The sequence below is a fragment of the Podarcis pityusensis genome (genome assembly GCF_964106645.2).
Source record: "Podarcis pityusensis genome assembly, chromosome: 11".
Lineage (NCBI taxonomy): Eukaryota > Metazoa > Chordata > Lepidosauria > Squamata > Lacertidae > Podarcis > Podarcis pityusensis.
The window spans coordinates 28,752,485-28,776,120 of NC_138036.1; the positions used below are offsets into that span (position 1 = coordinate 28,752,485).

Here is a 23,636-nt window from a genome sequence, read left to right on the forward strand (position 1 = left end):
ACTAACTGCAGCTTCCGGAAACCAGCTTCAAGTGTAGCCCCACAAAGAGTACACTCTAGTAGTCCAGATGGAAGGGAACTAGAGAATTACCGACTGAGGCCAATGTAGAAACAACTGCAACTGGTGGACCAGCCTAATCTGCATATAGGCAACTATGACCACAGAGGCCACTTCTACCTCACCAGGATTCACCTCAGTTTTGGCCACCCATCCAGCCCATCTCTGCCACTAGGCATCCGAGCAACCCCTTTACTGTGTATCCCAATTCAGATGGAATGGAGAGATAGGCCTCTTGTCATCAGAATGGTGATAAAACTATGCTCCAAATCCCCAGATGACAGCTCCAAATGGATTCATGTGGATACAAAATAGCATAGGAGACAGAATAGATAGCTGCAGAATCCCACAGCCCCAAAACCATGGGGTTGGAGCAATAGTCTCTGTGATGGGACGATGAGCTGCTTGTGTGTAAAATCCTAGTCCCTCAGAGTTTGGTCAAGTTTGCAAACCTCTGTCTGTAACGGAGCCCCTTAAACATGGCTCCGTCAGTCGCTGGCAGATTCCGACAGTGGTTGCTTTCGGAATCGCTTCCAACATAAAAGCTCCTTAACGGAAACACGTCTTCTGGACTCTCTGCGTGACAGTTTCCGGCGAGGAGTGGGTGTCCCTACAGGAGGTCCTGAAACCTCCCCACTGTTTTCGCTGGAAGTGTCTCTGAGCCATCCCTCCAGCTCCCTTTCCCTCAGCTCAGCTCCTCTCCCCCTACTGGTTCCCTCTTCAGCTGCTGAGTCTCTCCCAACCTGTGTGAGCCCTTTCACTTCCCTTCCTTCCGATGGCAGTTCCCTGACATCCACCTCCCCTCCAGGGCCCCCTTCATCCCCTCTCGCCCCCTCCTCTACGGGCGGTGAGGAGGCAAAACCCCGGAATGAACTTCCTTCATCTTCCGATGTCCCGAACACTTCTCTCCACCTGTTGCGGTTCCTGGTCTCGAAGTACTCCTCCTCCTCAGAGTCCATCTCCCCTTCCCCTTCCGATTCCGAGAATCCTTCCAACTCCTCCTCCTCATCGGTGGTCCCAAAGTATTCCCTCCGGAACCTCTCCACAGGCTGAGGTTTCCTTGGGAACCTTTGATGGAACGTTTCTATCAATACCTCGTCATTGATATCTTCTGCCATTACCCAAGTGTTTTCTGACTCCGGTTCTCCTTCCCACGCTACCAAATACTCCACCTGATCCCCCTTCCATCTGGCGTCGAGGATTTCTGCCACATGGCTGCTGCATTCCCTTTCTTCTATGACCGGTCCCCGAGTGGCCATCCCTTCTCGTCCCCCCTCATACGGTGACAGTAACGACCTGTGAAATACTGGGTGCAGTTTCATGTGGTTGGGTAACCGGAGCCTGAAAGCCACTGGGTTGACCTGTTGAATGACCTCAAAGGGACCCAATCTCCTGGGTCTTAATTTCTTACAACCTCCTTTGAACGGCAACCCTTGGGTTGACAGCCACACCCTATCTCCCACCCTTATGGTTTCACCTTCCCTTCGGTTCTTGTCTGCCTGCCTCTTGTATTCTTCCTTCGCCCTTTCTAAGTTGAGTTGGAGCTGACGATGGATTGCTTCCATTTCTTCTACAAAATGCTCGGCTGCCGGGACACCCCATCTCTCCCCTTCTCCCCCTGGGAAAGCCCTGGGATGACACCCATAATTAGCCAAGAAGGGGCTCATCCCTGTGGACACATTCTCGGCATTGTTGTAGGCAAATTCCGCCAGCGCCAACTTTTCTACCCAGTCATTCTCTCTGTCATTGACATAACACCTCAGGTATTGCTGGAGGACCCCGTTTGCTCTTTCCGCCTGCCCGTTGGTTTCAGGGTGCCGGGCAGTCGAAAAGTTGACCTCCACCTGCAGTAAGCTCATGAGCTTCCTCCAGAACCTGGAAGTAAATTGTTTTCCTCGGTCTGAGACCACCCTCAATGGCACCCCGTGCAACCTAAAAATGTGTTCTACAAATAACTTCGCTGTCTCTTCCGCCGTGACTGCATGCGAGCAGGCTACAAAGTGGCACATCTTTGTTAGTAGGTCTACCACCACCATGATGGCTGTTTTCCCCTTGGACTTCGGCAGATCAGTCATAAAATCTATCGACACTGCCTCCCAAGGTCGTTCTGGGGTTGGTAAGGGTTCTAATAGCCCCGCCGGTGCCCGCCTCTCCCCTTTGGCTCGCTGGCATTGCTCACACCCTCTTACATACTCCCGTACATCTTCCCTCACCTTAGGCCACCAAAATTCCCTGGTGACCAACCACATGGTTTTGTGTTGTCCAAAATGCCCCGCCGTGGGGCTGTCGTGCAACTGCTTGAGTACCCTCCCCCTTAAGTCTCCTTCAGGGATATACAGTGCCCCTTTGTAATACAAAGCTCCATTTCTTTCCTCGAAACCCCCTGGTTCCTCTCCCTCACCCCTAAGACCTCTGAGCTTATTCTGGGCGTATTCATCATTCTCTGTTTCCTCTACCAGTTCTCTTTGTCCCACCAATGCCGCCCCACACACCCAGCGGTCCTCTGGAATGACATGTCTCTCTTCGGGTGCTCCCTCCCCCTCCAAATATTCAGGTTTGCGTGAGAGAGCGTCCGCCCTAATGTTCTCTGGGCCTGGCACGTAACAAATCTCAAAGTTAAATTTGGAGAACTCCTGGGCCCATCTCACTTGCCGTTGGTTGAGCACTCGTGCCGTCCTCCAATACTCTAGGTTCTTGTGGTCAGTGCACACTTGCACCTTATGTTGTGCGCCAATTAGCAGGTGCCTCCATCTCCGGAACGCCTCATGAATGGCTAGTAGTTCTCGGTCATACACCGTGTAGTTCCTCTCGGATTTGTTCAGCTTTCGCGAAAAAAAGGCACACGGTCTCCACTCTGACTCCTCCTTCCCTGGCTGCAGAAGCACCGCCCCAATAGCTCTGTCTGATGCGTCAGTTTCCACTCTCATCGGTTTTTGTAAATCCACATGCAGGAGTTGTTGTTCCGAGGCGAAGGCCCTTTTTAGTTCCTCAAATGCTCGCTCCGCCTCCTCAGTCCAAACGAACTTCTTCTTACTGCTGAGACAGTCCGTAATGGGCGCCGTCAGGTGGGCAAAGTTTCGGATGAACTTACGATAGAAGTTCCCAAATCCTAGGAACCTCTGCACATCCTTCCTTGTTTTGGGTGTTTTCCATTCCAGCACCGCCTGGACCTTGCCGGGATCCATGGCCAATCCCTTGTCTGACAGGCGATACCCCAGGAATTCCACCTCCTTGGTATGAAACTGACACTTCTCCAGTTTCACCCACAGCTGGTTGGCTTGCAGCCTGCTCAACACTTCTCTGACGTCTCTCACATGCTGCTCCTCATTCTCAGAATACACCAACACGTCGTCTAAGAAGGCCACACAATTCTTGTAAAGCAAAGGCCCCAGGACGTGGTTCATAAACGATTGAAAGCACGCGGAGCCTCCTTGTAGGCCGAAGGGCATAACTAAATATTCAAATGCCCCCAAAGGGGTGAACATGGTGGTTTTCCATTCATCCCCCTTTCCTTATTCGTATCAGGTTGTACGCCCCCCTTAGGTCCAGTTTAGTAAAAATCTTTCCCTTCCTGACCCTTGTCAAAATGTCGTCAATCCTGGGCATAGGGAAAGCCACTGGTTCTGACACTGCATTTAAGGCCCTGAAGTCACACACAAGTCTCGGCTTGTTCGTGTTTTTTTTATCCACAAAAAACACTGGGCTGCCCCCCACCGCCCTGGACTCTCTGATGAACCCTCTCTTCAGGTTCTTGTCAATGAACTCTCTTAGCTCCTGCATCTCTCTGTCTGACATGGCGTACAGCTTGCCTACAGGGAGCTGTGCCCCAGGGAGTAAATTGATTTGACAGTCAAAGGGTCTATGCGGGGGTAGTTGGTCAGCTTCCCTTTTGCTGAAGACGTCGCGGAGATCTGCGTATTGTCGTGGTACCTTCACGTTCTCCGTTACTTCAGTCCCTGCTAGGGTGGCTTGGGCCCCTGCCAAACCCTTTCCCTCTTTGCAGTGTTCTAAGCAATGTGCTGAACCAAAAGAAACCACTCTCTGATGCCAGCCCACCAGCGGATCATGTAACGCTAGCCAGCTCATCCCCAATATAATGGGAGCTCCTCCCAAGGTGGCCACATTAAACGCTATCAGTTCGGTGTGCCTTGCCACCTTCATTATCATTGGGACGGTCTGCAAGCTGACTTCTCCTCCCAACAGCTCCCTGCCATCGATCGTGGTCACCTGCAGGGGGTTGCTTAAAGGGATCGTCTGTATCTGGTGTTCAGCTGCAAACTCTTTGCTCATGAAATTGCAGGAGCTGCCTGAGTCCAACAGCGCCTTTATCTTTAGAGGGTGTCCGTTTGGCAGCTCTAGCGCCACTTCTATCACTAGGGCGGGTTTAGGAGGTTCTGGCGTGGGCACTTTCACTGCTCTTTGGCCTGGCTGCTGTGCCCCGACGGTGGCAGCCAGGCGTTGGCTTTTACTTGCTTCGGTATTTCTTCCTCTCTTCCCTCCACAGCTCCTACCATCCCTTGCCATTCCTTCCTCTGGGGGCAGACTCTGGCAAAGTGACCTGGCTGTTGGCAGAGATAGCATTTCCGGGCGCCTTTTCCCTCCTTCTTTCCCCCCTCACTGGGCTTTGAAACTGCGCGCGCGCGCGCTGTTCCGATTTCCATCGGCTCTGCCGGCGGGAAAGTTGGCTCTGGAATGTCTGGAATGCGGAACTCCTTCCAACGTTCCCCCTTCCCTTCCCGCCTCTCCAATGCTCTCGCCTCCTGGCGCGCTCCTATGGTCAGCGCTGATTTGGTCAGCTGGTCCATAGACTCCGCCCTGGGCGCCCGGGAAAGTTCGTCTTTCACAGCCGAAGAAAGCCCTTCTTCAAAGAGCATTTGAATGGGTTCCGCCGATAGATCCCACCCCAATTTATGGATCAACATGGTGAACTCAGTCCAGTACTCACGGACAGATCGGCTCCCCTGTTTGCAAGCCATTAACTGTCTGCGGACCACTCCCTGTTCAATATCGCTGGAAAACATCAGATCCATGGCGCGAAAGAACTTCATCGTGTCCTTTAGGACGTCACTATTCGCTGCCATCAGGGGTCTAACCCAGTCTCTCGCCCCCTTTTCAAGATGCCCAATCACGAAAGCCACTCGTGATTCCTCGTCAGGGAATTCATCAAACTGCAGATTGAGGGCATATTGCATCTCTGTCCGAAAGCCATGATAGTCTTTGGGCTCCCCCCCAAACTTCTGCACCAATCCTGGTACCTTTCTGACGAGCTGGGTGTCTTTCCCCTTTTTGTCTGCATCCTGAGCCCTCCTCTCCTCAAGCCTCGCCGTCTGCAGCGCTAGCTGGACCTCCAACACCCGGTACCTTTCTTCCAGGCTTGGACCCGCTCCAGCTCCTGCTTCTCCGGTTCCGGCTGGGTTGCTCATGATGCCTTCTCCTGCACAAGCTGCTCACGAAGACTGTCGGAATGCTGTGATGGGACGATGAGCTGCTTGTGTGTAAAATCCTAGTCCCTCAGAGTTTGGTCAAGTTTGCAAACCTCTGTCTGTAACGGAGCCCCTTAAACATGGCTCCGTCAGTCGCTGGCAGATTCCGACAGTGGTTGCTTTCGGAATCGCTTCCAACATAAAAGCTCCTTAACGGAAACACGTCTTCTGGACTCTCTGCGTGACAGTTTCCGGCGAGGAGTGGGTGTCCCTACAGGAGGTCCTGAAACCTCCCCACTGTTTTCGCTGGAAGTGTCTCTGAGCCATCCCTCCAGCTCCCTTTCCCTCAGCTCAGCTCCTCTCCCCCTACTGGTTCCCTCTTCAGCTGCTGAGTCTCTCCCAACCTGTGTGAGCCCTTTCACTTCCCTTCCTTCCGATGGCAGTTCCCTGACAGTCTCTTAATGCTAATTTTTGGTAGCAACCTTGCAAGATAGGAGCAAATCTACTGTAGTACAGAGCCTCCAACTCCCAACCTTGATTCTCTCCATGACATCATGGTCAACAGTGTTGAAAAGTGCTGAGAGATCAAGAGGAACCAACAGGGTTGCACAACAGCCTCTCTATGGATAAAGCTCATCAGTCAGGGCAACCAAAGCTGTTTTAGTGCTTACAGCAGGCTTGAAGCCAGACTGAAATGGGTAAAGGTAATCTACATCCTCCAGGAACACATGCTCACCACCCACTCAAACATCTTGCCCAGGAATGAAATATTGAGAGTGGGTGGCAGTTATCTAAAAAGCTCTAGGTCCAGGGAGGTCCACTTCCTGAGGGGGCTCTCCACCACCCCTTTCAAGGCAGTGAGCCCAATCCTCTCAAAAATGTTTGAACCATGTCAGGGACCCACCCAGTCAATCCTCTCCTGCTAGATTTCCCAAACATTGATGGACAGATTGAGCAGACATGTGGTTGGCCTCACTGCTCCAAGTGTCCTGTCCACTTCTTCAGGCCACAACAATTGAAAAACATGTTAGGGGAAATTCAATACATGGAACTGGAAGTGCACCATAGTCAAATCCAGGACTGGACCATTTATGATTCCAGGCTAACTCCATGAATCATAGCTTTATAACTGGGGAAAGCTTGCCAAGTTCTTCAATTGTCATGATATTCACAGGAATATGCTTCGCTTCATTAGAGGCATGTACTTTGAACTCTGCCTACCAGGGGCGTAGCGTGGGGGGTGCAGGGGGGGCCGGCCGCACCGGGCGCAACATCTGGGGGGGCGCGCTCACACTCGAGTGCTAAAATCCACGGGTTAGGGGGCGCAAATTACTTGCCTTGCCCTGGGTGCTGACAACCCACGCTACGCCACTGCTGCCTACTCTTTATCATAGTTTCTTCATGACCTCTAGTAGAGATCAAGAAAGAAAAAGTGTTCCTCTGGTAACCAACTCACAGAGAAACTGTCCAAAAACTGTACAAGTTTTATTATATTAGCAATGAGTTTAATTTTCTTGCATGGTCTGAAAGTGGCAGAACAAGGGCAGGCAGCTTGGCGAGTACCGATGCCCACACTGGTAATTTCATGACCTAGTTTGCTTCTTTTAGCCGCCAGCAATTAACATACTTTGGACAATTATAAACTGCATAAATCAACAGGCTTCCCATATCATTTCAAGAACACTACGGATGCCAGGCTCAAGTTGGTGGACATGCTGTAATTACTTCACAATATACTTATTCTTAAATTGTTAACCTTAGATGAAAAAAAACAAGACAAAACCTTGAATCAGCCCTTGTTAAGTCTTGTGTCGACTTGGAGACAACAGTTCAAGAACAATGAATTTCTGGATCATTTGCACTAGCCTCCCATTTCCAGTCTTTTATTATTTCTGCCATTAAATTTCAGCTCTCCCAGAGGGCCAGGTTCCTACGTTAACAATGCTGGGATTCTCTGAATTCTGGGATTCTCTGAATTCTTAAGACTACACATCTGTGCACTGCTCATGTGGTGTGGGGGTGGCAGTGAAGAGGTAGAGAGAAAATAAAGGTGTTTGGGTTGAGAGAAAGAAGGAAATGCCTCTTTGAAAGAAGAAAGAACAGGGCACTGTAGTAGTAGGCGAGAACTTCAAAACTGATGCCACTCTGATTAGGACAGTATGTTTCTAACTAAGTCAGGAATGGGGAACTTGTGGGCTTCCAATCTTGTTCAATAACCTCTCTGGAGTACCACCAACTCCCCACACCTGGTGCTTCAAGTTCTGCCTGGATGTGAATTCTGGGCCATATCAATCAACTCACAAGGCAGAAGCAATTTTCTACCCCAGAAGCTTACAAATTTTGCAAGAATTTCAGCAAATGCACAGACCCAGGATTCTTGTTTAAAATACAAATATTTGTTGATTCACAGCACATCCAACAACAAGCCAAGAATTGTGGAAAACATGGCAGGACAATTTGCAAGGAGATTAAAATATTCAAAAGGCTCACAAGTGAGCTACTCAATGAATTGAAAGATGTTCATACAGTTGAGTAAATTGCTCCCTGCTGACCACAAGAAGTTAATCCACATTCTGAATCCAAATCCAAAAAGCTACACGGCAATATTTCCAAAGTACAATTTTGAAAGCATTTTGAAATTAAGTCATGTTCATCTGTTTATTTGTATTCAAAGTAAAACGAGTACAGTATTCAACTTTACACAGTAAGCTTCCTGTGGTTTCTCCCCTCCATTTGTACCTCTTACCCACTGAATTCCTTTGGTAACTAATAAATCATGTGATGGCACTTTGACCTTGAGGAACCAGGAGTAAATGTTGAAATTAGGACTCTGTCACCGAAAGATCACACACAGAAATGTATTTATTTAGCGGCAGCAGATCAAAGTCTGCTGCCTAAGGACACAGAGCAGAATGGGGTGGAGGGTGTATAGGGAAGAAGTGCTAAAAATGAAGCAGCTTATTCTGTACAGCCAAGACTCTTTACAGACACATAAAATAAAAAGTGTTTCCCCTCCCCCACAGCTCAACATATACCATAGTACAGTGTGGAGCCAGCAGCAGCACAGAACATTTTTCGCACAGTGGAAGGAAGAGCAGCAGTGCTCAGGTTCACCTTTTTGTTCCAGTAATAGCTCTAGGTTGGTCTTGACCATAAGAACCACCAAAGAGCACAACACACCTTAGAATTTTAGAAATTCTCCCTTTACAAAGCTACAAGGGCTATCTACAGCACCATGTGAAGGCTCAAAGTCACTTCTCCAAGGTTGTTTTATCCACTTGTAGAAATCTATATACTTTAGAACTCTTGCAAACATGCATCTAGAACCCTGTTCCAGGGAGAGATTGGGAGTAGTGATTTCAAGTGGAAAATACAACTGGTGGAAAAACACCTGCTCCTACCATTCCCATATCCCCAAGTACCCTATTGCTCCTCTGCACAGCCTCCGGATGTTACTTTTCATTTCAAAAACTACTCATAGAATCAAAGAATTGGAAGGGATCCCAAGAGTCATCTAGTCCAATCCCTAGTCAATCTAGTCAAAGCTGTGATTTTCCCCTCATGTTGCTTCAAAAAAAGGTAAAGGTAAAGTCCAGTCAAAGGCAACTATGGGGTTGCGGCTTTCATCTTGCTTTTCAGGCCAAGGGAGCCGGCATTTTCCCACAAACAACATTCCAGGTTGTTCTGGCACAACGGAACACCGTGATGGAAACCAGAGTGCACGGAAATGCCCTTTACCTTCCTGTCGCAGTGGTACCTACTTGCACTGGCGTGCTTTCAAACTGCTAGGTTGGCAGGAGCTGGGACAGAGCAACGGGAGCTCACTCCATCATGGGGATTCAAACCGCTGACCTTCCGATCAGCAAGCCCAATAGGCTCAATGGTTTAGACCACAGCACCACTTGCGACCCCAAATATACAGTCATGTAACACAGTGTGCTTTAGAAAAAAGGTTGACTGCTGCCTCTCATGCATGCAAAATTGGCACTGTGATTAGCCCAGGCACTTGCATACAGGCAGCGACCATTTGAGATGTGTCCAGTATGTGCGTAGCCACACATTGCGAGGAACGCAGACCCAACAACATCATAAAAAGGGTCAGAACAGGGTGTTTACAGGCTTTTTCAACAGGTGTTCCAATTATATGTGATTTTACTCAAGCGCGCAATGACCAGGAGTTGCCTGTATTTCAGGCTTGCAGGATCTACTTTGCTGCTGCTGTCTTTACTAGAACCTTAGTAATCAAGAGCCAGATACAAAATAATGGCAGGGCTGGGATTACGGAATTCTATGGCTAGCTCAAAATTTTGTTTTCAGTTTCAGAATGGATCTCACAGTTATGTCTGCTAGGTTGGCAGGAGCTGGCCAACGTAATTTGGAACGCCCCTTTCTGACATTATTGCTAAACAATTGGTAGTCAGAATTCTTGCTGCTGTACTGTAAATCAACTCTGCACATTCCTCAGCTCGCCTAGTCTTCTCCTCACTGCTCTATAATTTTTGTCTGGGCAGCAAATTTTCCTCCTGGGGAAGTATGCAACCGTGCAATTTCACCACCTGCAGTCTGAAAGTATTAAGACCAAGGAACCGTTATGCAACCTCATCTGCTGTTTGTGCGAACTAGTAGGCCTAAGAAGCATTCAAAATAGCCTCACTCTACAGCAACTAAAGTAACCTTCCCTGTCCATACAATTTGCAGTCCCATTATTTCACACGGTTGTCATGAGGATAAAATGAAGAGAGGGAGAAGTTTGCACTCCACCTTGAGCCCTTTGGAGAAAAGCTGGGATATAAATGTACTTTATATGCAACACTTGGCTCTATATGATGAATAGATCAATTGATGGTTATTTTTCGTGGTGGTTCTGGGGACACTCCCATGTTCAGAAATCAGAAATACTACAGAAACCCAACAGCTGGGGGGAGCAGCAGTGGAAGAAGGTACAGTACTGTAGTTGCTTTCAAGCCCTGCTTGTGGGCTTCCTGGAAGCATCTGGTTGGGCACTTTGAGAAACAGGATGCTAGAGTAGATGAACCTTTGGTCTGATTCAACAGAGTTCCTCTTATGTTTTCAATTGTTTGCATTTGCAATGCTAGGACTGCAATAAAACCTGAGATGTTGAACTGCACGGCTACATTACAATTACCTTATCAGCATTCCTAGTTTCAACTAGTTTTAAGTGGGCACAGTCAAATCTTACTCCTGATAAGATTGTACTTAAGAATGTTTCACATGTTTTAATGATTGGTGAGGAGAGAGAAAAATCAGATGTAACACTTGCTGTTGCAAGTTGTTCAATAATAACCACTCAACAATGAGTTTTGAAGAGGTTTTTTTAAACACACACACACACACACACACACACACACACACGAGTGAAGAGCATTGTAGAAAGACAAACATCACACATTTATTTACATTGCAAATGCTCTCATCATCCAAACAGTGGTGTCACAATGGGGGGTGGGGGTGGTGCGCTCCTGGTTCCATGTCTGCGGGGGAGACAAGAAGGTGCCCCACCGTGGTGGTGCGAACAACCATCGTGCCGCTGAAGCCTCATGTGGAGGATCCTCTGTTCGAGGCTGCAGCCACGAGCAGAGGATGCCAGCGCCGGCGGCAAACTGCTATGTACAGCACATGTGCAGTGTCGAATGCATGTACTGTACATAGTGCATGTGCAGCGTCGAATACATGCACTGTATGTAACGCCGCCGCACATGCGCTGTACATAGCGGTTTGCCGCCGATTCCGCTCGAGCGCCGTATGGACGGCAGTGGGATCCCTCCGTCACTGCTGCAGCCACATGTAGAGGATCCTCCGTTCACGGCTGCAGCCACAAGCAGAGGATCCCGGCACCGTCCGTATGGTGCTGGAGCGGCACCGGCAGGAAACCGCTATGTACAGTGCATGTACTGCGTCACTACATACAGCGCATGTGTCGTACGTAGCGACGCTGCACATGTACGCTATGTAGCGATGCCCCGCCCTGGGTGTCACAACGCCTTCGTTCACCCCTGCATCCAAATGCAGCTAACAGCATGCATTCTGTTTAGAAGCACTGTCTTTCAAATCCTTAGTAGGAACACAGGAAGCTGCCTTATACTGAGTCAGACCCTTAGTCCATCTAGTTCAGTATTGTCTACACTGCCTGGGAGTGGCACTACAGAATTTCAGGCAAGGAGTCTCTCCCAGTCCTTGCTAGAGATGTAGGGGATTGAATCTGAAACGTTCAGCATGCAAAGCAGAAGCTGTACCACTGAGCTACAGCCCCAGGAGGAACAAAATCTAATGTTTCATGCAGATGGAACTCAACTCTGAACAAACACCCAAACACACGAAAAGACAAAGGCCAAACTTATTCCAAAAATATTATTTCTGCTAAGAACTGCACAGGATGTTGCTTAATATCTGTACCCTATTCTTCTTCTCACAGAGCAGGCATAGCAACTTACAGAAAGCACACACAATATAATTTAAAGCTATGAAACAAACCATTAATAAATGTAAAGCAGTTCAGTAAAAGCAACAAACAGAAAAACTAAAGTATTAAAAGCCGTTGAAATAATAATAATAATAAAAACATTTTCAGGTCTGACAACAAAGGGGGCACCAAGTCCAAGAGATTTCACTGGCACTACAACCAAGACCACTCAACTCTTTGGTTATCAGGCAAGTGAGCACAAGACATTGGCTTAGCTAGTTCACACATCACTTTAAACCATAGATAAAGCCAGTGCTTTTTTTCTAAAAAAAAATATGTTTAGGGGTACTCTCATTTTCCTGCTCTTATTGAAATACTGCCCCTCAATGAGGCCAAATTGAGATTCACAAAATGTTTAGGGCTATGGGTCCCCCGCATCCACCCCCCCCCCCAGAAAAAAGCACTGTTTAAGCTAAACCATGGTTTTGTTTAGCATTATGTTCAAATCCGGCCTCACATTTTATTTCTCGCCATCAAACCTTGAAATGCAACCAAGATTTGTTCTTGGCCTATTGCTCAAAGTTTGTCTGGAGGAAATAAGACATAACACTCAACTAGGCCCTGACTTAGCTCCCAGCAGCATGGCAGGAACAGAAGTGGAGGCGGAGCAAAGTGCCCTCAATTTCAGCAGCATACATCAGCCTGCTGTGTGTTCAACTTTCCTATGGTTTAAACCTGTGACGTGCAAACAAGGCCAATGGTACAGATAGGAAGACCTTCAGGCAGAAAGATTTTAATACGGGAGCAGATGGTTGTTGATTTAAATACAGTGAGGTTATGCCAACCCATAATAAACAGCATTCAGGGAAGGAGTTGTGTGAGGGGGGGATATGCTGTAGCATTGATCCTTAGAATATGCACATTTAAAACTTAAAACACTTTATCTCAAAGCTATACCCTTCTATTCCATACTTCTATTAATAAAAAGAGTGAGAGGAAAGAAGCAAAACTACCCTGGCAACTTTAAAAACTGCTTGCTAAAAAGCCACTTGATAAACAAGAAAAGACAAGGAAACTCTAGGTGCTTGAAATAAGATAATACTACTGCCCCATGTCTCAACAGTGGCACATGCACATGGATAGGACGGTTGCTAAAAATATGCCCCTGAGGATGGATCTGTTCTGAAACACTTTGGGCATTGAATAAATCACATTTCAAGCACCTGGACTTTTACTTTATTTCATTATTATTTTTTGCCTGCCAATAGTGCTTTTGCAGTTTTGTGGTTGGTTTTTCCGACATTTTATAAAACACCTGAGAATATTACTTTCTGCCCTGCAATTTTAAAGGTTTCTTTACATTATTCAAGTGACCTTTTTGAGAACTGACTTTAAAACCAGTAAATTATGAGGAAACAGTATAGCACCGAGCCATTTCTGATTTGAATTACACCTTCAGCAGATGTTTCGCTCCAGCCTCTATGAAATGGAATAAATTGTGTTTTAAGATCAAATTTTATCCCCACAAGGTTAAAGTCGGCTTGCTATGTTTAAAGACTGCTTTCCTATTCTTTAGTAAATGTAAAAATGTAACAGACAGCACTGTTTACAGGAGCACCATCATTAACACCACAGTTCCCCTTTCAAATTCAGCCCAGAAAAATTCTCTCATTAAACCCACGATACAAGAAGAATGTTAACAGGAATTTACAAAGCAGCTGAAAGTACAAACACACACCCACGTTGGCTTATTAATTAACTGAGGCACTTTGAAATGCACAGTCAAATTTCTGGATGCAAGTATGGCGATCAATAGCAGTACTTCCCTGCTGAAAAGGTAGAATACTGCATTCAGTTTAGCAGCCACAATTCAAGGAGCATGTCAAAACACTGGAAAGAACTGAAGAACTGAGACCTAAAAGAATTGTCTGTCAAAGGTGAAACGTGAAAGGTAAAAATAGGAAGAATTTTCCCCAATTTAAAAACAGCTCAGTGCTAGAATGAACCATCTAGTGATGTTTTGGAATATTCTTACTAGTTTAAGAAGAAAGTTGGAGACGCTTTTATGAAGCAATCTTTTAGGTACAGAATATCTTGTCTTAGGACAAAGGTCTGGACAACCACTGCCAATTAAGATTCTATTACGGGGTGAGCTCCTGTTGCTCTGTCCCAGCTTCTGCCAACCTAGCAGTTCAAAAGCATACCACTGCAGCAGGAAAGTCAATGGCATTTCCGTGCGCACTGGCCCTCGTCACAGTCTTCCGTGCTCCAGTAGCAGTTTAGTCTTGCTGGTCACATAACCCAGAAAGCTGTCTGTGGACAAACGCTGACTGAAATGCAGCCTGAAAAGCGAGATGAGCTCCGCACCCCATAGTCGCCTTTGACTGAACTTAACCATCCAGGGGTCCTTTACCTTTTACCTTGTTTATAAGAGAACAGTCCTGGATTCAAAGTCCCACTCAACTCCCATCATCCCTGTTGAGAATTCCATTCCTCCCAAGCTGCAGATGTGTGGGATTGTTACATGTCACATGTCTGTTTACATTCCGATGGCCCTTGTGGTCTCTTCCAACTCTATGATTCTATGATTCTATATGGTGTTTCCTGCTTGGCAGGGGGTTGGACTCGATGGCCCTTGTGGTCTCTTCCAACTCTATGATTCTATGATTCCAGCACTGGAGTCTTGAGAGAGGAAACTGAGATACGCTGTTTCCGCTCTGTATAGCTTTTGCTTTTGCAGTTCTCTCTCCGAGGAAGAAAGACACACAGAGAGAAGCCATGTTTTCTTTGTTCTGTTACGTTTGATTTATTTTGCAATAAATTAGGCTTAGATGTTACTCCTCAAGGCTGAGCTTCTGTTTTGAACTCTGCTAATCGTGTGGTCATGTCCCTGGATATGGGCCACATCAGCGTGACGGGAGACCAGAGTGATGAATCCCGGGCGATGCTACGTTGGCGGGGGAGGCACCAGGCCTTGGCGTTATCACCCAGCAATCCCTAGCTAATAGGACCAGTGGTCAAGGACAATAAGAACTGTAGTCCAAAAACAGCTGGAGACCCAAATTTGGGAAGCTCTGCTTTAGCCTATTGAGATGCTGCTGCAAGAGTTTCATGGACATTCACTGGATAGTGTCCTCAATAACACTCTCCTAATTACTCCATGCTGTAGTCCTAATACTAGAACTGAGTTTTTGAAGAAATGCAGCTTATTGAGTCCGTACTAGGAATAGGAAGCAGACCAAAAAAGTAAGAGGAGCTTCAAATATAATGTAAGTCTTTATTACATCTTAAGGCAATGTAATTGGCGGCTATAGGGCTACTGCGGAGAGTAACTGTCAATCTTGTTTAACAATTCTTCCCAAGCATGCAAATAACAGTTTATGACATTTCAGAAACAAAGGAATCTCAATGTTTACACTTTTAGAAGGATTTTTTTCTGAACACGTTCATAAGTTTTATTGAACAGAAGTGGTCTAAGAGCTAGAGAAACTTATACAAATGTATACAAAGTTCCTTTATTCATATTCAAAAGAAAGCACTGCAGTCAGCAGCAGTATCCAGGCAGAAATTGTTCGGGAAAATCCATACATATGGCAGCCCATGTCGGCAGTGCTGTTTTCCCATAAAAGTAGCTCAATAACTTTGCCCCCCCCCCAAAAAAAAAAGCTCAACAACTCTGCCAAAAAAACAACAACTCTGTCCAGAATTTTACTCTTTGAAATATGGCAACCCTACTTAAAGTGGGTAGAGAAAGAGTTCCTCTTCAAAAACAGAATGGAAAGTAAATAAATTAAATTTTGAGTAGGGAACTATGCACACTGAAGCAAACATAATCCTAACTTTACATACATGTTGATGTCTAAATGGGTGTTATGTACTGAGTTGAATAGGATCCAAACTGTAGCAGTCTGATTGGTCCTAGAACAATAGGATCCAAAAGGCAGCAGTCTGATTGGTCCTAGAACAATAGGATTCAGAATGCAGCAGTCTGATTGGTCCTAGAACAATGCAGCAGTATGATTGGTTGGCAGGAACCACCCAATCCTGCTCCAGGTAGAAGTGAATCCACAACCTGATTGGCTTACAGTAGAATTCCAGAATTAGCCAATCATGTGCAGCCCATTGTGTAAATAATGTATATAAAGCAGATACTGTGAGGGGACATTTATTCATTCCTCCTCACCACTATGAGCTGAATAAAGAGCATGAAATCACTTTGCGACTCTGAGTATATTTCACTGGCGACGAAGGTGGGATCCCGCTGAGCTGACTGCCACACACAGCACCGCAGCACCGCCAACTGCCGCACCGCTGCCTCGCACCGTGTATCCAGGCTTCAGCTCCGGGGCACAAGGAACTCAGAATGGCAGCCAACAGCAGCTTCTCGCCATTCAACCCAGCATCTGGAGACTGGGAAGCGTACGCCTCCCGTTTCACCTTCCTCCTAGAAGCCAAAGGGGTCACCGACGAAGAAGACGCCAAGAAGAGGGCGATATTCTTCAGCGTCTGCGGAGAGGAGACGTTTGAAATCGCCCGGGCTCTCCTTGCGCCTGAAGACGTCGCTACTGTTCCATACAAAACAATAATGGAACAGCTGAAGGGGCACTTTTCGCCGCAGCCCTCAGTGGTGGCTCGTCGAAATGCCTTCTACGCAAAGCGGCAAGCCCCTGGGGAAACCATAACTGGGTTTGTGACCTCTCTCCGCCAAGCCGCCCGGTTCTGCAACTTCTCAGAGCTGGAGAACATGCTTCGTGACCGCCTCGTCGGTGGCCTGAAGGATGAGAAGCTGCAACGGCGCCTCTACGCTAAGAAGGACCTAACGTTCCAGGTCGCTCTGGAGGAGGCCCTGGCAACAGAAGCTGCCGAGAGGTCGACCCAAGAGGCACGGCCGAGCCTGCCATCCCAACCGAGGGTCCACCATGAAGACCTCACCGACGACTCAGGATCCGACAGGGAGGAGGTGCACCGAGTACAGCAGCGCACTCAAGCAGCGCACAGACCACAGCTGCCTCGACGAGAAGGAGGGAACTGCGCAAGCTGCGGGGAGAGTCACGAGAGGAGGACCTGCCGTTTCCGCAACGCAGAGTGCAGGCAGTGCAGAAAATCGGGACACATCGCCCGGGTGTGTCGGGCTCGGCCCACCCGACACCAGGCATCAGATGACCAATCCAAGAGCCCCAGGTCCCGGGGCCCAACGCACCAAGGCAACTCGACGGAGCTCACGGACTTCCAGGTATACCAGTTGCCCCACCCCAACGTAGAGAAAATTTATGTAGAGGTACAGATAGAGGGGGCCCCATGCCGCATGGAGCTTGACACGGGTTCAACTCTATCCATAATCTCGGCAAGGACCTTAAGGAAACTGTGTCCCACTGGGGGTCCCAAACTCAGGCCGGCCCCATTCACCCTCCGGGACTTCCAGAAACGTAAGGTCCCCACAATGGGGGTGGGGACCTTCAGGGTGCAATACCGAGGGCGGACGCGGCAACTGGACTTGCTTGTGGTCAAGGGCCCCTACATTAGCTTACTGGGATTGGCATGGTTTGGACCACTGGGGCTAGCTGTCACCGGGGTGAACCACACTAGCTTACAAGTGGACGTGGACGCCATATGCAAGGAATTTCCAGGGGTTTTCGATGGGAAATTGGGACAGTATACGGGCCCCCCCATTGCGCTACAGCTTGACCCCGCAGTACGACCGGTCAGGCTCAAGGCCCGCCGGGTCCCGTTCGCCTTGAAACCCCGTATAGACGAGGAATTGGACCGACTCGTAGAGCAAGGAGTGCTGGAGCCGGTGCCTAATGCTCCCTGGGAAACCCCAATCGTCACACCCGTCAAGCCTAATGGTTCGGTCCGCATCTGCGCAGACTACAAATGTACCATAAACAAGGCCCTCACGGCCCACGCATACCCAGTGCCAGTGGTCAGCCATGTCCTTGCCACCCTGGCTGGGTCGAAAATTTTTGGCAAGCTGGACTTGGCCCAAGCATATCAACAGCTGCCAGTAGATGAGGCCACAGCAGAGGCACAGACGATTGTGACGCACAGAGGAGCGTTCAGGGTAAAGCGGCTGCAATTCGGTGTCAGCGTGGCACCAGGCATATTCCAGAATATAATGGACTCTCTCCTTAAAGGGATTCCTGGCGTCACCCCCTTCTTCGATGATGTGTTGATTGCCGGCCCCACACCAGAGGAGTTTGAGGACCGCCTCCGCACCGTTCTGCACCGTTTCCAGACGGCGGGTCTCAAGGTGAAGCGGGAAAAATGTCTACTAGGAGTGCCTCAGGTGGACTTTCTGGGATTTATGGTGGACGCAGAAGGGGTCCACCCGACTGGGGACAAGGTACGGGCCATTTGTGATGCCCCAGCGCCCAAGAGCAAGACTGAACTTCAGGCCTTCTTGGGACTATTGAACTTTTACCATTCCTTCCTTCCCCACAAGGCGGCGGTAGCGGAGCCCCTACACAGACTCCTGGACAAGCGGGCCCCTTGGGTGTGGGGCCAGCGCCAGGAGGCCGCATTCCAGGCAGTCAAGGACTTGCTTGTCTCAAACTCGGTCTTGGCACACTTCGACGAGAGGCTGCCGGTGGTGCTAGCATGCGACGCCTCACCCTATGGCATTGGAGCTGTCCTGGGGCACCAACTCCCGGATGGAAGAGAGGTACCGGTGGCGTACTTTTCCCAGACACTCAACACAACCGAGCGGAACTACTCGCAAATCGACAAGGAGGGTCTGGCAATCGTAAAGGGAGTAAAAAAATTCCATGATTTCTTGTACGGGCGGCCCTTCACCGTGGTGACTGACCACAAGCCGTTGCTTGGCTTATTTGCCCCCGAAAAGCAGACCCCCCAAGTGCTGTCTCCTCGCGTCCTCAGGTGGTCAATTTTCCTTGCCAGCTACCAGTATGCACTGATTCACCGACCTGGGAAGGCGATGGGCCATGCGGACGCCCTCAGCAGGCTACCACTACCGGAAACAGGCCCTGACCCAGCACCTGCACAAGAGGTTATGAGCCTGGAGCTGCTTCCCGACCGCCCCATTCAGGCACAAGAAGTTGCACACCATTCCAAGAAAGATAGGGTCATCTCCCGGGTCCTGGACTGGGTGTGGAGGGGATGGCCCAGCAGCAGCCCCGGGCCAGAATTCGCCGGCTACACAACCCGCAAACATGAACTGTCGGCCCACAAGGAGTGCCTGTTATGGGGAAGCAGAGTCGTTGTTCCCCAGCCCCTCTGCAAAAGGGTCCTCACAGCCCTACACGAGACACATCCAGGGGTAGTAAGAATGAAGGCCCTTGCCAGGAGTTATGTGTGGTGGCCGGGGATCGATGGAGAGATAGAGGCCTGGGTCAAACACTGCCAGGCCTGCCAAGAATCCCGCCCAGATCCCCCAAGGGCCCCAGTCCAGTCCTGGGAGTCCGCCCGAGCACCATGGTCACGCCTGCATGTGGATTTCGCTGGCCCCTTTCAGGGGAAAACATTCTTCATAGTGGTGGACTCCTACACCAAATGGCTGGAAGTCGCACTGGTACCGTCCACTTCCACGTCCGCAGCCATCCGGGTACTACGCAGGCTGTTTGCAACCCACGGGCTCCCTGACACTCTCGTCTCAGACAACGGGACTGCATTTACGTCAGGAGAATTCCAAACCTTCACAGCGCAGAACGCCATCCGCCACATCCGTTCGGCGCCATTCCACCCTGCCACCAATGGCCAAGCAGAACGCATGGTGCGGACCACCAAGGACACCCTTCGCCGCATGACGCAAGGGGACTGGGAGTACCGCCTTGCCACATTCCTTCTAGCACAGCACAGCACCCCCAGCTCAACGACTGGCCGGAGCCCCGCTGAACTACTAATGGGTCGGCGCCTTGCAATCAGATTGGACCGCCTTCACCCCGATAGAGCTCAGGATGAGGTAGTGGTGGGGGAAGGCAGGAACCCCCGGACCTTCGAGGCCCAGGACCCAGTGTACGCAAAGAATTTTGGGGCAGGCCCAGCATGGGTACCCGCCACAATCACCAGGGTCACTGGCCCCGTGTCGTACGAGGTGCTAACGGATGGGGGGCAATGCTGGCGCCGCCACTGCGACCAGATACGGCGACGATTCCCGGGAGAAAACCAGGAGGAGGACAGGTCAGAGGAGTCCCAAGGGAACAGCGGGGCAGTGAGGCCCATAGAGCAGGAGGGGCCAGCAGGAGAGGCAGAATCAGTAAATACAGAGAGGACCCGTGAGGCCGAAAGGACACCGGAACCAGAACCACGACTGAGCGAGCCGGTTGCACCAGACCAAACAGCCGCATCACAGCCAGCATCCTTGGAACACGAGCCAGAACCCGGAGCCCGGACCAGGGAACACCCCAGGCCACAACGCACACGTAGGCCGCCGGCATACCTTGAGGACTATGAATGCGACCTCCCGGGCAGGACTGGAACTTAGAGGGGAGGGGTGTTATGTACTGAGTTGAATAGGATCCAAACTGTAGCAGTCTGATTGGTCCTAGAACAATAGGATCCAAAAGGCAGCAGTCTGATTGGTCCTAGAACAATAGGATTCAGAATGCAGCAGTCTGATTGGTCCTAGAACAATGCAGCAGTATGATTGGTTGGCAGGAACCACCCAATCCTGCTCCAGGTAGAAGTGAATCCACAACCTGATTGGCTTACAGTAGAATTCCAGAATTAGCCAATCATGTGCAGCCCATTGTGTAAATAATGTATATAAAGCAGATACTGTGAGGGGACATTTATTCATTCCTCCTCACCACTATGAGCTGAATAAAGAGCATGAAATCACTTTGCGACTCTGAGTATATTTCAGGGCCATTACCACAAATATCTTGCAATTGTAGTGGAAAGAAACGTCGGTTTCTGCATATGGCTACCATGAAAACCCCAATAATGAGGACTGCCTTAGGGACTCATTTGGAGACTCTGGGTGGAATTCAACATGGCACTACATTGAACATTCCATCTGTGCAAGCAGATACACTTGCCAGATGGAATGATCCCCCACCCGCCCACTGTATGCTGTTCTGTGGGTTCCCTCAACCCCCACAGAGCCAATTTCAGGGGCACAGAGAGAAGAGAGGAAGAAACCTTGTTGTGGAAGCCTTTGCACAGGACTTCCACTGACAGGGTGGATTCCTTAGATGAATCACACCCATTATATAGAGATTTATAAAACTCAGGTTGTATCATGTGGGCAGAGCACGTGAGCCTAATGCTATGAATGGCAGTGCTGGCAGGGACTGAAGGAGCTTGCTGCCCAAAACCACATCTGGGGCTTGGGACCAGGACAAAAAAATGCTGGTTTAGTGCTATAAGTAAACCACACAAACATGTCATTCATGCTATATTTTTGAGACAGAAGCCTCAACAGGTTGATTTTAATATACTTAAGGAATGTAATTATTACCTTTTTGCTTCCTCTAGGTGGCATAAGTACTCATAAGCGATATTCTGACGTCGCCTTTCATCCATTTCCTCCGCTGAAAGCCGTGCATCATCCACAATAGCTGTAGATACAAAATCATGTCTAATTACACATAATGAAGAGTAACAATTACAGCTTGGGGGAGGGAATGATTTGTTGAATATGTGCAATTGCTTTTTATAAATTGGACATTATTAGTTTTAGCTTAATGCATACATTTAATTACCGTTTGTTAAACAAATGTATATTTTAACATATATATTTTTTTAAAAGAAATATAGTATGAAAAGAAGGAAGAGAGGATCCTGAAAATGTGAATACTTTGCACCCAAAATTAACAGTTGCTTCAAAACAAGCTTACAAACTTGCAAAGTGTACTTTCAACATTCTACAGATAGTTGATACATACTTAATCATTTCAAGAATGCTCATCCCATTAAAAGATATTGTTTATTCACTTTTCAAAGGCAGTAATCTTGAGTAAGAACAACTGTGAGAGATTATTTCCTCACTAGCATTTCAAAAGTAGAATGATAAACAAAGGCTAACAATTAAGAGGACATTATGAACTTCAGTTACAAAACAGTAGAATATAAAATACTTAAGGGCAATGGTATTTAAGGGCAGCATGAAATGATAGATTTGGAGATTCAAAGCAAGTGTAGTAAAATAATGCAGCTTTCAGTCATATTCCAATTTGCTTCTTTTAGGAGAAAAATAGAAGGATCTCATCAAAACCTAATGATCATCCACATAACAGGAGTATAAAGCATTGCCATTCCCTGTAGCCTTCTGGCTTTCATCTGCATAATGCGGTTCTGCTAATTTCCTGGACCCATCTGAAGCTACTAACTTTGGAAGCATTTTTACCAATGAATTTAGTTTTGGGCCACATTGCTAAATGGAACCTCCACATCCAGAAGCAATCACTTCTGCCCTAAGAATTATTTTTTTAAAAGCCCTGCTGGATCAGACCAAAGGCCACCTAAACCAGAATCCTTTTCCCACAGTGGCTAACCAGATGCTTCTGGAAATCCCAAAGCAGGGCATGAGTGCAACTTAACTCTCTTGCTTGCGTTTTGCGTTCCCCAGGAAATGGTATTCAGAAGCATACTGGAAATCATAGATAGCCCAATCACCTATCTATCATCCAACTATCTTTAGTCATGATGGCTATCAATATACCTATACACACTGAATGTCTCTAAAACAGGTTTCAAACTATTTTAATCCCTTTTTTTCTATTCAGCAATTGGGAAGTAAAATTATATACTCGCTTTTGTGGGACTTGATAAAATCTTTCACAAATACACACAACAATATGGCTTTCTAATTTATGATTGCAGAGGAGAGGAAGCTACATGAATGTTTTGAGCAGTGATCCATTCGTCTCTGCCTGAAATAACATCTTTGTTACTCCACACTGTCAGATTATAGATTATACATAGACAAAGAGGCTTCACGAGCTTTGCCTCTATAATTTAAAAGCACTTTTAATACTACTGTAGGGTTGCCTCAATATGAAAGTTAGATTGAATTGGAGGAGTGTAAACAATGGTTCTTCTATTTATAACATACAAACAAAATGTCCATTAAGTTTGATGGGCAGGGTAGGGAATGAAATTTCAGCCCCAACCCTACTTTCCTGCTATTCTTTCCTCCCATCCACAATCAAGGTTAAGGCAGCATGTCACAGGAGCCTGGGTCCCACTTTCAGTGTTAGCAGTTCCCAACCCCAAATTCCACAGGCATATTCAAGGGTACAACACCTTTGAAATGTTATACAACGAAATCACAATCAGATCAGCTTACAATTAAAACAAAAGCATCATCATAATCAATAACTGGCAAGACCATATTCCTAAACCATCTCCTCCTCCTCCTCCTTAAAACACAATAAACCCTCAAACATTACAATATGACCTCCAGGTAAAGAACACTGCCCCCAACCCAGGAGCAGTGTTTGGTATAGGGTGATCAAAACAGCAACACTGTGCAATGTCTACATCCCTTCTCACAAAGTGGGCTCCTGGTTTTGAAGAGGAGAATGAGAGGAAGAAGGAACCACCCACTTGTTGACTTCTGCAGCCATCAGTAGCCACCAGCAAGTTGTGCACCACCTCAACCTTGCCCCAGTTTCTCTGAAATTGGTCTGCAAATTTCATTCTGGTGGCCCACAGCCTGTCTGTGAAGAATAGGCACAGAGCAACCATGAACGGCAGCAGCGGCTGCTCAGAGACGGACCAGAAGTGATGGGAGGGAGGAAGTGACTAGAAAGGGGTAGAGAGGGGATTAGGAG

General features: G+C 48.0%; 1 protein-coding gene across 2 annotated transcripts in view; it reads right to left on the minus strand.

The window, feature by feature from the left end:
- IQGAP2 (IQ motif containing GTPase activating protein 2) overlaps positions 1-23,636 on the minus strand; it is a 139,591-nt gene that overhangs the window by 89,250 nt on the left and 26,705 nt on the right. For both annotated transcript variants that reach the window (XM_080972246.1, XM_080972247.1), the window contains exon 2: positions 21,320-21,419. In XM_080972246.1, coding sequence (XP_080828372.1) covers positions 21,320-21,419 — 100 coding nt within the window. The remainder of the gene's footprint in view (positions 1-21,319; positions 21,420-23,636) is intronic.